The 19,312-nt window shown below is 34.2% G+C and overlaps 1 protein-coding gene across 2 annotated transcripts in view; it reads left to right on the plus strand.

Annotated features, from left to right (window-relative positions):
• Nucleotides 1-19,312, plus strand: part of Cdh12 (cadherin 12) — a 265,746-nt gene that overhangs the window by 180,581 nt on the left and 65,853 nt on the right. The window contains exons 3-4 of one of the 2 annotated variants that reach the window (XM_027400034.2): nt 6,138-6,257; nt 16,842-17,009. In XM_027400034.2, coding sequence (XP_027255835.2) covers nt 6,138-6,257; nt 16,842-17,009 — 288 coding nt within the window. The remainder of the gene's footprint in view (nt 1-6,137; nt 6,258-16,841; nt 17,010-19,312) is intronic. The other variant, XM_035439151.1, reaches the window with a different exon arrangement.

The raw sequence follows: 19,312 nt of genomic DNA on the forward strand, positions 1-19,312 counted from the left end.
ATAAATTTAAAAAAAAGACAAATGAGATGAGGTTTATAGATTAATAATGAAAAGCATTAAATAGGCAATATTTGCAATATTAACTATTAAGAGGTCCTTTATGTTAGAGATATCTGTATCCTCTTCCTAGCGAGATGTAAGCATCCCCCCATCTGCCCTCCTTGCTACCTAAATTCTTGGGTCTGGGACATATGAACTTAATAATGCAGGGAGGAGAAAAGGAAGCTCTAAGGAAGAGTGATTGATTATCAAAGAAAGAAATGGAAGCCAAGAGTAAATGATGCTGAGAGAGTCATTAAAAAAGAGAACATAAAGAAGGAGATTTGTATCAAGAAATTAAATACCATCAAGCAAACAGGAAACCATAAGGAACACCATTCTTTCTTGGGGTAATAGTTCAGTTTAGCAGAATCAGTAGTGAGAAACTAGAGGAAAATGTGTGTAGACTTAAAATTGTTCAAGGGTAATACTGGGCTCGAAGAAGACTAATATTCCAATTAAAGAAGTTCTGATAGAGTCACTTTGTGAAAATACAGCAGAGGGTAGTGAAAATACAGCAGAGTGTTGTGAAAATCCAACTCTTCCAGGGGTAGTATAGAGAGTGAAAAGAGAATTGGAATTCAGCCTTAATCCAAGAAGCAAACCCCAACAAGTAGATGCATAATCCTGCAGAATTCCTTTTATTGTTATTATAATACTTGCAAAACTCACTTGTTTATTCTCCAGTGAGGCATTAGACAATTCCCTCCCTTAAATTAAGTGGCAAAGCTCTGTAGGGGGAAAAAGATTTTCTAGAAGATGTTTGTAGCAATTGGATATATTTTAAATAGAAAAACAAGGATGTCAGGGTGTAAATTATCCTGCTACTCAGACTGTAAATAGCTGTTCTTGATAACTTGGTTTGAGAGTTAATATGTGAAAAATTCCATGGACAAAACATGTGTTTCAGTAATATTGACATTAATGTGAAAAACTGAGTTCTCATTCTATTCAATATATACTAATGACTTTGCCCTTTCCCTAAAAAGCCTAAGAAATTTTAGAGTAATTTTTGTGAAATTTTGCTTTGCATCAGTTATTTTGTGCAGTGATTTACATATGAATTAATCTATAAATGACTTCTTGGAGGTCTTGACCCTTTCTTTACCCCTCCATCACATAACTGTTGTGGCTAAGTAATGTTTTGATGACTTACCAAAATTTTGTCAACTGTTAGAAACAGGAATCCTCATTCCAACTTAAGGACAAAATAGCACATGACAAAGGGTTTGTGTGTCAGATCATCACATGATCTGGAGGCTGAGATTTGTTTAGATTTAATCAAGAACAGTTTGACTTCTTGTGAGGCTTTCAACCGCCATGTGTCCTTCAAAGTGTTATAAGAACTTTAAGCACTTCAGTCACTTGTACATCAGTGTTCAGAGCAAAGAAGCCTTTCCAGCAGATCCCTGCAAGCCTCTCCATGTTTGACCAACCTGAAATGTGATACACACACAACACAGTGTGTGTATCCCAGTGTTTCCCAGTTAACAATCAGTGTTAACTGGGAAAAGAAGAGGAGGAGTTGTGGATGTTTATACTTGAGTTATTGACTTTGCTCGATTCAATTTGGGGGAAGGGTAGCACAGATATTAAATGAATTCATAAATGAGCAGTTTATAACATTAGGTACGTTTAACTTTGGAGATATAGATTCATCTGTGAATACTACATTATTATTTTAGCAATTATGGGGATTTAACTTTGTTCATGAAAATTTCATTATTATTTTAGTAATGTTTGAAAGATGGTAAATCTATTTAATTAATAGATTTCAGAATTCAGAGTTTTTTGCTTCTGGTTTACATGCACGCACACACATATATATTATTTATTATACATATTAAACATAATAATTTAGATACAGATACCTGAACAGGGTGATGGATAGATGACTGATAGATGAATAATCATTCTAACACTTGTCATGACTAAGTAATCTGATCAAGTAAAAGAAATCATGTTACATTTGTTTGTTGTTATTAAATGAGCTCTAAATTATCATATTGTATAGTCCATAGCAATTTCTCTAAATGTGTCTGAAATAAAAGTAATTACAGTATTCTGTTAAGAAATTGATGCCACATAGGAAATAAATGCAAAAGCTCTTGGATTCTGAGAGCCACTGAGTAAATGGATTTCAGTCTCACACATTTTATCATAATTTCTGTTGAAGTTCTTAACAGGATCAGTGAAAATACTTTCAAGTGTATTAAGTATAAAAGAGGCAGCAATGTGCCATAACCATAAATTGGAGTTCAGTGTGCTCTTGCAGGAAGCATTTCCATTTGCATTGGTATTCATGGAATAGAAATCTTGGCATACAGATATGAGATGAAGTGCTCATAAAAATGGATTCACTTATCCATCAATGTAATATTTGATCAAGAGGTGTAAATATGTATAGTCTAAAATGTTTAGTTCATATCTAGCAAGTGATTTTATAACCTCAAAGTGCTTCTGCGTCCTTGTACCTGATAAAGAATTATGAGTCAATGTCACATCATTAATGGTCCTGGGGTTACTCTGGGGCCAGGATGAGCTTTGTCAGGGTGAGTGGCAAAGAAAAGAAAAACTGACAGTCCTGATCCTAGAAGTGTAGTCCAAGGGATCTACCTAGCATTCTGGGGAAATGTAACAGCACATGTCTTTTCTACTATATCTTAATAGTTCCGATTATTTCAGATGGGCCGAACGTACACACTCTGCAGTATTAAAAGAATGTGTTTTCTGATGGAAACAGATGCAGAGACCCACAGCCAAACATAGTCAGAGCTCATGAAATCCTGCAGAAGAGGGGAGGAAGGATTATAGGAGGCCGGAGGGGTCAAGGACACCAGGAGAAAACTCAGAGAATGAACTAAGCTGGCCTCATAGGATTCACAGAGACTCAATTCACAACCAGGGAGCCTTCATGGGACTGACCTAAACCCTCTAAGTATATGTTATAGTTGTGTAGCTTGGTCATCTTGTGGGGCTCCTAACAGCGGGAGCAGGGGCTGTCTTTTGCTCGTTTTGGGGATCCTATTTCGCATACTGGGTCGCCTTGCCAGCCTTAGTACAAGAGGACGTACCTAAAAGGTACTGCAACTTGTATGCTACGTTTTATGGACATCCATGGGACACCTGCCCTTTTCAGAAAAGAAATGAAGGAGGAGTGGATGGAAGGTCACAGGGTATGTGGGGGCAGGGACTCCGAGAAGAACAGGGTGGGCATTCTGCAGTAGAGATGTAAGTAATAATAATAATTATAAAAACTATATGGAGTGGATGGAGGTGGGCTGTGGGGAAGGTGAGGAGTGGTAGGAGTTAAGGTAGGAGGGAGAACTTTGGTGGGAATGTACAGTGAAATTAAATATATATATATTTAAAAAAAAGTAACATGGAATCTATCCCAAAGGCATAACATAGATAGCTGAATTGAAATAATATTAACTAGGTATTCAAATACTGAGGACTGTTTGGTTTTGTCTTATTTTTAACTTATTTTTAATAGAAAGTGACATCATTTTTCTTTATTGAGTGAGAGACCATGTATCTGTTTTAAAGAAGCTGGAGGGAATAGTAGGTAAGATGAGTTTTAGCTTTCCTGATTGAGAAAATATGGATGGTCACCCATCAAGGAAGGTACAGGATAGTCCCCCCAAAATAGAGTATTTAATGAAAAAAGTTCTTTATATCTGGAAAACTTGAAAAATATATTGTATAAGTTCTAGCTTAAATACTAAGAAATACTCAGAGTGATAAAATATTAATGATAATGATGGATATTACTAGACATTAACTAGAGATCTTGGCACTGTCTACAATCCACCTCTAAAAGGCAACTGTAACATATTTTCCAACTATTCACACAGCTTGAAATTCCAAAAGATCATCTCAAAGATAAATACATAACACTGCAATTCTACAATATTTCTTTATTTAAAAAGTGTAGTTTTTTAAAAGTACAGATGGAAGGATGTTTGGTTCCTTAACCCTGACAGTCAAGTGTCTGCTTGGGGTTTGCGATGCATCCCCCAGTTAGCTAAACTGGATCCTTCAACATAGCAGTTTGGATGTATGTGGTATTAACTATTTATATGAAATATTTAGTTACGTGTGCATTTCTTTATGTGAATATGTATGTATGTATGTATTTGTATTACATATATATATTTTACATATCATTAGAAATTGTTTCAGATCATACCATGACTGATGCTTTTCTTATCATTTGTGATACTTTGTTTTTTTTTTTATTCTAAAGGAAGACTAGTAGTATCAAGCATAGCATATGGAAGAGATAGCTTTAAAGTGCTTATAAACTAATTTATATATACTCATGATTAACAACAATAAAATTTATGCTCTGTTTCTTAGAACCAAAAACTATGCACATTCTCAAAAACCAAGTATAAAAAGTGAGATTTGGCAATAATGATTTCCGATGTCCCAAACCTTCCAATTAATTAGGCTTGGAGACCCAGAGACACTTTCCTGCTTTTGGACAGTGCAACTATATTTGCAATCACTTTTGCTATCTTGGTTTCTTTAATATTATTTTCTAATTAAAGGCTTCCTAATGGTACGAGGCCACTGTTGATTTAAAAATTGAAATTATGTATCACTTAGCAGCCTCTAAACCTTTTAGCTTCTCTATTGATATTTTAATCATGAAACTCAAGCTCCCACAAAGAGCAGATGAGCTCATGTAAATGGTACACAATGTCTTCTTTGTTATGTAAATCGATAAAGGTATTGTGATGTCCTTCCGTTCAGTGATTTATGTACTGGAAACAAACATAGCTTTTAACATGAATTGATATATGCATCAATAACAATAACAACCCTGTTGTTGCCTACATTTTAAAGTTCATTCTGATTTTATATTTTATATACACACATTTATTAAACATAAAACATAATTTCATACATAAAGGTGCAAAAATCAGTGGATTTCACAGAGAGTTCTTATATATATTCTATGTAATCATAAAATCAAGTAAATTATAATTATTTTATTCATCTCAAATGTTTGTCATTTCTATATATTATAAAAAATTAATAAACTTTTCTTCTAGCCTTTTGAAATCTGATGCATATTATTTTATTATGGTTGCCTTGCTCTGAAAGACTGTACCAGAACTTCTTTTCACTGTACACTGAAACTCAGTATGCATTGGTCAAACTTTGCCCCCTCTCACTACATCCCCAGAATTCTTGCAAACACCCTTAAATATTCAGATTCTGAAGATCCATTAGTGTAGATCACACATGAATGTGAGATCATGTGGTAGCTTTCTTTATTCAGATGGCTTATTTCACTTAACACAATGAACTGTGATACTTTGTGCTCTGTCAAACACAAGGATCCCCTTATTATACACAGCTTTTTGCTACCACATGTGTTTTTGTACTATATTATTTCATTTTTACATTCAGTAGTTATTGGTTTCTTAGCTTCTTTCCAATTCTTGGCTGATGGCAGTAGGGCTTTCCTGCATCCACAGTGTGGATGTCTCTTCAATATTTTCTTTTTAAAAATTCTTTGATTACTACTCATATTTATGTATCCATTCCCCCATTCCCTCGCCCTCACATCCTCCCATGTTCTCCACCAACCCTGCCCTAACCCATCCCCCAACTCCTCCCCAGAGATAGTGAGGCCAGGGATCTTCAAAGTCTGTCATATTGTTTGGGGGCGGGCCTAGGTCCTCCTTGCAGTATCTGGGCTGCAATAGTATGCCTCCATAGGGAATGGGCGCCCTTTATTTTACATGTGTATCCACTCACAGTAGACTTACCACATCACAGTGTTTCTTTAAGTTTACATTAAAAAAAATAAGTCTTGTATTGTTACCATGAAATAATGTTAACATTTTTGCCATTGTCTTGCTGTGCTTCTCCTGTATTTTGCCTTATTTCTTCAGTCTTATTGTTAATACATTCTTGATGGGTGGAGGAATGACCACTTTCTTTTGGACTTGAAACTCCCCAATATTTTGAAAGTGCTGCTCAAGTAAACTTTAGGGGCAAAATGTACACAAAGCATTCATAAAACAGTCAAATATAACTTTTATCTCTGTAAAGGAAAATGACACTCTGGTATTTTGCAGGTGCCTATGTGCTCCAGGTCAAGGCCACAGATGCAGATGACCCCACCTATGGGAACAGCGCCAGAGTCGTTTACAGCATTCTTCAGGGGCAACCTTATTTCTCTATTGATCCCAAGACAGGTAAATTTTTAATTTGGCATGGCATTATCACTACTCACTCACATAATTCAACTTAATTAAATCTTCAAATCAAATATTGCCTATTTCAATATAGCAGTAAAGAATCAGTGAACAATCATTTTACAAAAAAGAATCCATCTTATTTGACTGCTGGAGGCATATTTTCATTTACTGAGTAAGTACAAAACTTTTCCTGAGCTTTGTGTAAATATAAATGTTTGCACTTCTATTTAAAAGATCAAACCTTGTTAGCCAGCAGTCCTTTGTCTTTTTTATTCATCAGTCTAGAAGCACATTTCCATTTATTTTTTAATGTCAGATTTCTAGATTGTGTTCAATTTTGTTGTTTAGCCATGACTCTGTAATTTCTATTGTTATCTGCATAAATATTATAGTCGGTACATTTTGAGAAATATACTAGACATGTTTGCAGTGAGGGAAGCTAAGCACTTGGGAACTTGATGTACCAAGAATATTGATTCTTTTAGAATTGTTCTTCTTAGGCAGACACTATTTTTTATGCTTATTTTTGTTTGGTAGGTTTGTTTTATTTTGAACTATTATAGCTAGTTTTTTTTTTCAAAACTAGACACAATATAAGTAGCATAATAAGGGCTTGAATGTATACACATGGCCAATTTCATGTTTCCTTTCTTTATCATCCCTTCTCTGTTTTGGTTTTTTGTTTGGATATTTCTTTGTTTTGAGGTTGAGAGAGATCAGTTCCAGGACCTATATTTAGTAAGTAAGCATTTACACTTGAGTCACAGCCCCAGGTTTTGGTACTATTTAAATCAGATGAAGTTCCCCTTTGAGACAATCTGATATTAAATGCTGCCTTTTATTATGGAGACAGCCACTCTGACCAGTGAACAAAACGCATCATATGCCCCAGTTAAAAAGTAATGTCAGAATGGAAGTTATTATATAAATTATTAACTGTAAGTTAAAGTAGATTTCAAAGTAAATATGCTATCTTAGTATAATGTGAAAATTCTCAACACACTAGAAAGAATACATTCAAATTAATATCAAATGTTCTTTATTTATGAGATTATAATTAAAATGTTTCTCCCTTCACTTTTTCTCCCGTCAAATCTTCCCATGTAGCATAAATATATATGTATTCCTAAATATAATCAATATAGTCCAAATAGTGTTACTAGCATGTATGATATCATGCTGACCATTTGGCATTGGACATCCATTTAAGTGTGCTCTTCCCTTTCCTCAACTCTAAATGTAAAAGGCCTTGGGTTCTTTCAAATCCTCTTTGGCACACCCACTGGTAACATCCTTTTTCAAATGAAAACTTTACATTTCTGTCTTCAAATAAATTCCTTGTATTTTATTTTATTTGCTTTGAGAATTTCATGCACACATAAAATATGTTTTGATAAATTCTAAATACTTGTAATTCCCAAAGAATAAATTTTTAGAAAAAATATTTTTATGATAGTATATATGATAGTATAATTCCTTTGTGTGCTGTGCTCTGTGTGTGTGTGGGGGGGTGTGGGTGTGGGTGTGTGTGTATGTACATATTACAGTGTATGTGTGGAAGTGGTGAAAAACTTATGGGAATAAGTATGTTTTCTTCCTCTGAAAAGTACTGCTCAGGGATTAAACTACCATTGTCACACTTGACAGCAAGTTCAACTGTAAATCTTCTCATTAATGCACTTTAGGAAATGTCTCAAGAAAGATGCATGAGCTGAAGAAGATCTAGAAAGGGTTTCTCTCTTTCAGTTGGACAGAGTGATGGAAATTAAAGGCCAGAATGCTGAATGTCTAAATGATTATGTGCTGTGGAAAAATGTTTCCAAGTTATTTATTCAAAAAATATAAGGGAAAGTAGAGAACGATATACAGGAATATTGTTTTAAAAAATTTGCTGAAATTTAAGTTAGGGAACAAAATCACACATATATGTAGACAAAATAATTTGGAAAGTTATTCAAGTAGTTCTTTTTTTTCTCCATTTTTTAAAATTTAAATTAGAAACAAGATTGTTTTACATATTAATCCTAGTTCCCTCTCCCTCCCCTCCTCCCCTGCCCCCTACTAACACCCTACCTATCCCATACTATTTCTGCTCCCTAGGTAGAGTGAGGCCTTCCGTGGGGGGTCATCAGAGTCTGACATATCATTTGGGATAGGGCCTAGGCCCAACCTGTGTGTCTAGGCTGAGGGAGTATCCCTCTATGTGAAATGGGCTAGGGATAAGTACTGAACTAAAGAAGAGGCCCCATAGATTTCCAAGGCCTCCTCACTGATACGAAAATTCGTGGAATTAGTTCCATACTAGTTTCCCAGTGATGAGTCTGGGGGCTAAGAACTCCCCCTTGTTCAGGTCAGCTGTTTCTGTGTACATCATCAGTCTAGTTTGTCAGAAATAGAACAAGAGGGATGACATACAGCTTGACAATAAGGCAAACTTTTGTGAAGCTTCCCTGTTTTCTCATGGAATCATGTGCTCTATCTTCTTATAGATTTATAGAGCTCATTCAACTTTACTTTAATGAAAACCGTGACCATAAATGAAAGCCTTGGTGCTATCTGTTTCTTAACTTCTTTTACTCCCTAAGGAACACCCTGTAGAGACACAAAGAGAAGCAAAAGCAAACTGGGTGTGGGTAATGGTTGGGGGGGTAAGAGAGTCCACAAACTCAGAGTTGTGGTGATGAATTCTAAAGAGTGGGTGACTTTCACAATCTCAGAATCTATTTCCAAGAAAGACTGACATCTTAGTAAGGAAAGAATCATTGTAGGCAAGATAGATCTGACTAAAGATAGATCTGACTAAAAAATATAGAAAAATATTAATTTTATTACATTAAATAAGCTAAAATGATGGCTTTCCAAAATAAAACCACACATAAAATTATGTAAGTGAAATCTGAAACCTCTACTTTACATGGTTAATATGAATAGTAGATAAATTCTAATGTATATGAAAAGTATTATTTTGCAGTTGAAACTGTAGGTGTTTTGTGGCTGTGTAATCTTGTATTCATAATTTTAAATGAAGCTTTTTCTTTCAAGGTAAAGGTGAGCCTCTTCTGGCATCAGCTACATAATAGATTTCAGAACCATTGATTTTCAGTGGAGACAGAAGTCTTGCTGTAACAATGCCTCAGACCACTAGACAGGAAAAGAGTGGGTGTTGAGGCACTTCATTAATACAATGAAAACTAGTTCTTCATGCACAAAAACCATTAAGAAGCCTTTTTGTCAAATTTATCACCTTGTGGTAGATAAGAGAAAATCAGAAATCAAGGATAATTGTAGCTTCTCAGAAATAATCTCCATTTGTTCCAGCTATGTAACTTTCTTTTATGATTCAGTTTGCTGTTATTAAATAAAATACATGAAAACCATTACTATCTAAAATTTTATTGTTTGAATGTAGGGACCATTTAAAATAATATTAACGGAAGAGCATCATAAAAACTTTTGGGGCCTAAATATTTAGAAATATATAAATATACTCGTTATTTATTCAGTTGAAATGGGAATATGTAAATGATTTTAGTATTGATATTGCTGTCTGATATGCATTCCTAAGTCTACTTTCTCAGAGGATTAGAGAAAACTTAAAAGATAAAAAAAAATATAAATAGACATTAAGGTTAAACAAGTCAGCCTGTGAAATAAACCAACAAAACTATAATTCTCATAAAATTTCTTTCATTTCCAACTTATTTGCTTTAACCAAGAAGTAATTTATACCACTAAGTACTACTCAGTGGTATTTTGAAGTAAAAATGTAGGTGAATTTTTAAAATATCATATAGTTACATCTCATATTTAATGTTTGTGTGACAGCAAAATGTTATATTTACAATTTGTTTTAGTTTAACATCTGTTTCTGGACAAAATACCTTGACCAGACCCAACTTAAGAGGATTTATTTGTTTTACATTTCCAGATTATAGTCCATTGCTGTGTTCAGCCAAAACAGGCCTTTAAAGTATGACATCCACATTCTCAAAGAGAGAACAGATAGCCAGGCAGCGGTGGTGCACACCTTTAATCCCAGCACTCGGGAGGCAGAGGCAGGCAGATCTCTTTGAGTTTGAGATGAACCTGGTCTACAAGATCTCATTCCAGAACAGCCTCCAAATCCACAGAGTAACCCTGTCTCGAAAAACAACAAAAAACAAAAACAAGAGAGAAAAGAGGCATATATCACTTCTTCCTTTCTTTCCACTGATGCTCCCCTAGCTTTCTTTGCTTGTATAAAATTCCTGGCATGCCATATGGCATGGAGCTACCCATAGTAAGCTGGGTCAGTTAGTAGTTAAGGCAAAGCACCATAGGCATGTCTATACACAAGCCTAATGGGAATAATTCCTGAACTAGAATCTCTTTTCTGTTCTGCCAGGTCCCACAGCCATTTAGTCACAAATAAATACACAGAGGCTTATATTAATTTTGAACTGTTTGGCCGATGGCTCAGGCTTCTTATTGGCTAGCTGTCTCTTAATTTTCAACCATTTCAATTAATTTAAGAACTTACATGTGGTCTGGGTGTATCAGAGAGAATGCCCAGCATCTTATTTCTAGTAGCTACATGGTGTTTCCCCAGTGGTTCTCTCTCTGGTCCTCTCCCCATAATTCTCCTTGTCTGGTAACCCTGCCTACACTTTCTGCCTGACTACTGACCAATCAGTGATTTTTCAACAACCAATAAGAGAAATGTATATTAACATCATAGAGAAGGACAATCTCCATCAGTTAAAACAAGCCACCATGCATGTACCATTTCAAAATATGAAAAGAAAAGCTATTGTCTAGAAAAATGCACAATAATATTAAATTTAATCTACTACATGAAATCAGGAGGCCATGTCTCCATACTCATGACAACAATCTTCAAATCAGGGAAAATAAATAATATGAATAATTGACTCTTGCATCTTAATTTCTGTGTAAAACTCTTTTAATATATTTATTTTTTCCTGCACAACTAACCTATTTAGACAACTATAGATTGATTGTCTACCATGTGGTGAGTTATTTTTCTCAAGTGAAGCAGTTGCCACTTGAGAAAGGCAAATGGCATTTTGTTTCAATATCATTTATTTAATTTAAAATCTTCCTTTTCATCATGGTAAAAATACATAATGTAAAATTTACCATGATAACCATGTCATGTGCAATTTATCAGTATTAAAATTCTTTATGTCATTATATTATCACAGTCTCCATAACTCTTTTGTCAAATATTTTAAGATATTTGTGATTTAAAAAATGTGTCCCTTATAATTTTTCTCTTTGGCTGATTTATTGAAATCATTATAATTAGTAAGTTTGTGACTGGATGATCTAGTTGGATTCCTCCTTGTCTACTATTTATACTTTAAACTATGCAATCCTGCCAACCTCAGAATTCATATTGAGAATTCTGTTAAATATTGCCCAGTTGTGGAGAAATTCTCAAGAAACTTGAACTCTTGAATATATCCCTGTACATTTAGTAGTGAAAATCTCAAGCCTGTGTCCAAAATAAAGCTTATCTCCATACCATTTCTCATCTTTATTCTTTTTTATACCTTTATTAAATTTGATTTTGGCAATTGTGTGCATGTACAAAATCAGCAGTGTTTGCTTTCACACTATATCCTTTGTTATCTCTCTCCCATCCAGTCAACTCTCCTCCCTCCATACACATCTTTGCCACACTCATGTCTTCATTTTCTTTTGCAATTTAGTCAGTAATTCAGTCAGTCAATCAGTGAGAGTCATCTCTGTAGCTGTGGTTTTGAAATAATCTATTGGAGCATAGTGGACTCCATGGAATGCAAAAACAAAACAAAAAAAACCAAAAACAAAAAACTGAAGACAATAATTCCCCCAAATCTTCCATTAGTCAACAGTTCAGCAAAGCAGGGTGTGGCAGGACAGGGTCCCATGTATATCCCTGATGAAAGTATCTGGTAACACTATAAGTCTTATGTAGGCCCAGTGTTCGTAAGACCATTTGCTAGGAGTCCAAGATTGCAAAAGCTGTGTCATACCCTGGAAATAACATTTCAAGCATTTTCCCTGATCTTCTGACTCAAAAATCTTTGTGAGTCTGTCCTCAGTGGTATGGACTGAACTTCAGAGATCATGCAGTTGCTTTATTTATAGATAAGTACTCAAGTATTGCTTGATATGACAATATTAAGGAACATTCATCCTCCACATTTACTGTCCTTCCTTGTAAGACAAGAACTGGAATTGGAATATAAAAAAATAAAATAAATTAATAAAGAAAACAAAAAAAGCAACAAAAGAAGAGTTTCTTAGGGATGAAAGTAGCATTTATCTGCAAGTACAAACATTGATATTTATAAGGCAGCTTTCAGGCTTAAAATTCCTTAAGTCCTTAAGGTCATATACTAAATTTTCAATAATGGCGACATTTTATGAGTTGATGCAATGCTTTAAATATTATATGAGTCTTTATGATGCTTTATGACTTGAATATTGCCTTGGTTTAAGTTCAAAATTCAATCTTTCAGAACTCAGATATGTAAGTAAATACTGGTAAGGTAAACAATAATTTCTCCCTTCAATGACAAAATTAAAGTTTTACCTATACAAAGTAGTCATTATTATATACATATACACACACACACACACACACACAACACACATATATGTATGTATATATGACTGAAATGAACTACAACGAAAAATTAAGACATTATTTATTGTGAGCATTCAAGTGCAAGGAAATCAAAGGAAGTAAATTTCTATTAAGAAGCAAATATTTGTGAAAGAAAATACCCAACCATTAAAAGAAAGCCACATACTGTGTTCTTTGTTTTGCAACATGTGCAGTAACATTGTATGACCATGGATACAAAATAGAATATTATATGCTTCAATCCTCCAACTTCAGATTTCAAGAGAACTCAAGAATTCACAAAGGTCTGAGTTTTAGAAATGATGGTATGCAGGGCCTGAGTGAACAAAACACTTAGGAAGTTCTCTCTGCTCAAGCCTAAGGACCTGAGTTTGATATCCATATCATACATACAATGCCAAGTACAGTGGTTATCCCTAAGCTGGATTGCAGCTCCTTGGGCTTTCTGAGCTGTCAGAAATATATAGGTCCTGGAGAGAAGACATGTCTCAAGAAATTTGAAAGGTAACTCCTGGGAAAAACACTCAAGGTGGCACTCTGCCCACCCCATACACACAAACTGATATTTATGAACACCACTACACAAAGGAATCTACACACCAATGCATGCAAACACATACTCTGAATAAATTGATAAACTTGTTAATAGAATGAATGTGAGATAACTAAGCCTCAATAGGCCTGACAGTTGGCCTAGAGCACTTGCAATAAATATCCCTTGACATCTGGCCTAGACTAATAAATAGTAAGAGCATGCAGAGTAGATATTTCATGAAACCAGAGGGTCTTGATAACAACAGCCAAGTGGGATGAGAGATGACTCAAACCTATGGACAGCGACCACATAATCTCAGTATATGCCAGTTCAGTGGATTTCAGGCTTGAGTGATATAGAAGGCTTACCTCTTCCTAGAATTAAACTGAGCTTGTTGTTTCAACTTGATTCCGATGCATGTGTTGTTGGAATTATGTCTACTTTCCCCCACCCACAAGGGACAACCTTTGGGATCCTGCAACAAGTGAGGAGATACAAACATCAGCAGAATGGTCATGAAGTGTTTAGTCTTGAAAGAAAAATATTGAGTGAGTGAGTTAGCTCAGCAATTATGGACCTTTGTTGTTACATTATAGTTCAATCCCTAAAGAACAAAGGGTGGAAGGAGAAAACTAACTCCAAAAGTTGTTTTCTAACTCCCAAACACAAGCTGTGTCTTTCATACACATGCATGCATATCCACGTGCTTTCACACACACACATATATACATGCATAAAATAAATGAAGAAAATAAATTAAAGTAAAAAACAAGTATTTCTGGTGTGAGGTGTACATGTATCTGGGGAGTGATAGAGCTGTTATGTAGAAAAAAAAGAATTGATTTTTCTAAATGAGTAAAAAGGCTACCAATGATTAAACTGAGTTTTAGAAAGAAAAGTTTCAGTCTCATTTTCAATTGCACATACATATACATAGAAGAATATAGTTGATCCTTGTAAACTAAATGGGAAAATGCTAGCAAAATGGCCTTAGTGCTAAGGGTGCTTGCTGTCAGGCCTACCCTAAGAACTTGAATTGTATCATTTTGTCTCCAGAATGCACAAGGTAAAAGTAGATAATCAGAACAGATTCCTGTGGGTTATCCTCTGACATTTTCACACATGCTGTGTTACAAGCATTTATTTAATAAAATTTTAAGTGTCTCATCACAATTTCAGTTTGAAATTATTGAATGTACTATACAGTAAATAGAATAAATGATCTGTGCTAGATTTAAATACTTTCACTAATTTAGCAACTGTATATGCTATAATTGTGTGTGATATGACCACATGTGTTTGTTTGTATGCATGTGGAACCTAGATGTCTACATGGTATGACTTCTCTATTCCTCTCTGAATTATGTGTGGAGGTAGGATCTCTAAAGTGAATGAAAAGTTCACTTATTCAGCAGATCTGTGAAACCAGTGTTCTCTGTATATATGGGATTACACATGGTCTATCAAACTCACCCAGCAGTTCTGTAAATACCTGGGAGCCAAATCCTATGACAAGTTAATGGAAAATGCTTTTCCCCCTGAGCCACCTGCACAGTACCTAATTATTGTTTTAATAAGTATCTATGTGTAATATACAATCTGATTATGTCTATAACCAATAACTGAAATAACTTTTTTAAATATATTAACAACAATGTGGTCATTATAAATATATTAGTCTAGAATGAACCCAAGATATAGCTTTATTAATAAAAGGAAGTAAGCCATGGAATGAGTAAGGCCAGAAATAATATTCCGTATCTCTTTTGTTTTCTTTCTTTCTCCTCATTCCCATGCCCCAGCCCCTTCTTTTTTTCCACATTCTTTTCTTTTCTATCCGCTATGTAAAGTTTTCATCCTGGGAGATGAATAATGTAGGGATATAAATGATGTAGAGTAAGAACTATACATACATTGAAAATTGAGGACTGTTTATATTGTGAACTGAGTAAAAGTCATACACAGTAAATAATACGATGAGACAGCAAATTACAAATATCAAAACCAAGGATTTATCTAGAAAATGTGAACACTGACCATCATATAGCTGCCACATAGTGTAAGGCATGTAAGACAATAACACTGAGATGCAGAGCTTAAAAGTCTTAGTTTTAGAAACATTGAAAATAAAGAATCAGAAGCCTGTGCTGAAGAGGAGACAGATTGGATCAAAATGGTGTCAGTACCAATTCATGAATAAGGCATTAGGACCAAAAATGATGGATGTCTTTTCTGTAACTATTTCCTGCCAAGTGCCAGACGAAATATCAGATTGCAGTTCAATATGCATTAGCAAAAATATAGCAAGGGGTAAGTAGATGGTAGCAAGTACAGATATATGGGTGTATGCTGGGACACCGATTTGAATGCTATATACTATATTGATGGCTGACATTTTATTACTCATACATGCTTCTTTATTTAAGTTATGCCATGCCATCATTGAAGTCAAGTGTGCTGAAAGTAAAGGTTCTTCAATCTATACCTGTTACAACTCTTGACTAGCTATCAGAATTGGTATAAAATTTATAATTCATCTTCCAAATGATTCTGAAAGTCTCACATTTTTTTGCCATGAATAAATAAAAATATAAAGTAGTACCTCTACCTGGATACAAGAAGAGAAATAACAGTCAAATGGAAATACTTATATGTGATATAAGATTCAAAACTGCAAGCTCAATTTCACTCACCCAGTCATTCATTTATTCAATCACATACTGAGTGAATTTTAAAAATAAGATACTATCCTGGACACTGGATTACCTTGATAGAAGGAGTCTCAGAAGCACCACAAAAATAATATCTGATGATAGCTAAGGGAGTGGGAGGGGTGAAAATCTTCAATTAAAATAATTGGGAAAACTCCAGAAAGATAAAAAATAGAAATATTATGTAAATAACATATTTTATGTATATTTAAATTAAGTAGATTTTTTATTGTAAACATTAAAGAACGGAGATTATAATAGTCTTTGGAATTATATATTCAACTCACTTTATTTCCTTAAATTTTTCCATGCCTATAAATTAATGTAAAGGTTTTAACAATTTCTTCTTCTTATCATAGACTTGAATTTATAAATCGGATCCTTTAATTTACTTGGGGAGAGATGATTTTGAGGTACACTGTCATTTTCTTGTTTTCCTCATAGCTACATTTTAAGATGTGGCTGTGAAAATCCAAAAAAAAAAAAAAAAAAAAAGAAAACCTAACAAACAAAAAACCAGTTACATTTCAACTTTAGGGTAGTTAGTTTATTTTAATTTTGATATTAAATTTTACTTAACTTTTATTGCTAAAAAATCTAGGCATAACTCTATTCTGTTTCTTCTATTTCAGTCTATTTGGGCCAGGGGAAGAATTCTGCTTGTGATACTGATTCTCTGTTATCACTTTCCCCCAAAGGTGTTATTAGAACAGCATTGCCAAACATGGACAGAGAAGTCAAAGAGCAGTACCAGGTCCTCATTCAAGCGAAGGACATGGGAGGACAACTCGGTGGCCTAGCTGGAACAACAATTGTCAATATCACCCTCACTGACGTCAATGACAACCCACCTCGATTCCCCAAAAGTATGTCAGCTATGTGTTAAACATTTATGCAAATGTTTTTGAAGACAATTAATACCATGGCATATTTTTTCTCTCTCATGATGTATCATGATTATGGTCCCCCCCTCTATTCGTCCCAGTTCCTCCCCTTCTCTTGTCCCAACTAGATCCACTCTCATTCTGTTCCTCATTAGAAAACAACACAGGCTTCTAAAGGATAATAGTAAAAGAGAAAATAAAATAATAAAATATACCATGTCATCTATTAATGCTGCAACAAGTAAAAACACCTCCAAATATTATGGATTAAAAATGTCCCTAAATTTTAAAGGAAGTAATACTTAATGGTATGAATATAGGTAAAGCATTAATCTAATTATTCTTTACCAATAAAAATTCAGGAGTCAGATATCAGGGTAAGAACCTGAAGGGTCAGAGAGGCAGATAAGCAACAAGTCTTCTCCTACCTGCTCTGTTCCTTCCTCCAAAAGGGCCCTACCTGAATACTTCCTGTTCTATCTGTCCTCAGTCTTCCAAAAATCCTGTGGTTAATTTTGGTTGGATAGTGGCTAGCTCCACCTTCTGACTACAAGTAACCTTTATTTGTCAGAACACTATCAAAATACAGCACAGTAAATAGATGAGTCTTTAATTGTTTAATGATACGTATACTATTAAATTGAACTAAAACTGCATTTTAACAACCTGTTAGTGTATTGCCTTGATAGTTTGTTAACTAAAAATTAATTTAAATGCATAAAACATGGGATAAGATATAATCTTAAGCATATGCTACCACCCTTTTATAATATATAATTGTAATATGTGGATATTATGACTCATCTTAGCATGTGCATTTGTTGAACCATTTTTAGATATTTGGTATTTGTGACGATATTATTATGAACATCCTTGAATTCTGATGTTTATCTCATTGTAGATTGACAATAGGTGAGAATTGCTTTACTTTCTGGGATAATGGATTGATTCTCACCTATTTCTTCTCTATTACTGTTTCCCTTCTAGAAAATGATGTTTCTCACTCAGGCTTCATCCAGTTTTGCTTTGAGTATAACATTTATTTAACACCAGTTACTACTTTTTCATTTTCTGATGTGCTTGCAAGGATAATTCTGTGTTCCATAGAAAAAGAATACTAAGGTTGGGTTGTTCCATTCATGGTTTTAGAGTGAGCAGGATCTAATCATTTTGGAGGTACTTGCCTGATCAGTTTTAAATGAACTGAAATGCAGAATATTTTTCCTCTTATTTAAGTGTGATTGTTCATGTGTTTATTTAAGAAAATATGTACTAGTTCTCTACTCAAATGTTTTATTCTTTTTCTGATTTTTACAGGGTTGTTTCAACTTCTAATAATCGAAGTATGTTTCATTTCTGTAAAGGTTTCAATTCATGATCCATAAAAGTCTAACAGTCAAATATTATGAAAGGAAATTAGAAACCATCACACTTTAATGCATGGTAATTAGCTCTATTTAGCAATCCATTAGGTGTACATATTTCAAAATACCATGCCATCTATGTTAATAGCACACAATTTCTGTGGTTCAAATGTGTTAAATAATTCATTAAAGTCATGATTTATAATGTGGAATATTTTTCACCTTACACTGTTACTACAAGGAATAGAAAATTAAAAGAGAAACATATAATGCCTTTGGTTCTCTAGTTTATAGCCATATTTTCTTGTACTTTTTCCATCAATGTAAGCTTTTAATTATCTTTTCTTCCTTCCTCCACTCTTTTGTTCCCTCCTTCCTTCCTTCTTCCCTCTTTCATTTTCTCCATTTCTTATTTCCTTCCTTCCTTCTTCCTGCCTTCCATCCTACCATCCATCCTTCCTTCCTTCTTTCTGCCTTCCATCCTACCTTCCTTCTTCCTGCCTGCCTTCCTTCCTTCTTTCCTTCCTTTCTTTTTTTCTCTTTAATTCTTACGTGTGAAAAACTTTAATAGCTTGAACAATTCAGTTTATAAAAGTATTTTAGATAAAAATTACTATTATGGACACATCCAAGAAAAAAATTAGCAATGCTGGCTCAGAAATACAGCTAATATAGGATAAAGCATGGTACTTGGTGCTACAGGAAGTCAAAGTGTTTTCTTTACAAAACTATTCCCTATTACAGTTATGTTATATATCATCTACAAACAGAGGTAACTATATGGGGATTCCACCCATTAATAAGCTTCAAAAGCATAATGATTTCCATTACTTTAATATCAAGTAAAATGACTAGATAATTAAAATTATATACGAAATGAATCCAGGTATTTTATGAGTATATATTGTTTGAATTTAAAAA

This window comes from Cricetulus griseus, chromosome 2 (assembly GCF_003668045.3).
Source record: "Cricetulus griseus strain 17A/GY chromosome 2, alternate assembly CriGri-PICRH-1.0, whole genome shotgun sequence".
Lineage (NCBI taxonomy): Eukaryota > Metazoa > Chordata > Mammalia > Rodentia > Cricetidae > Cricetulus > Cricetulus griseus.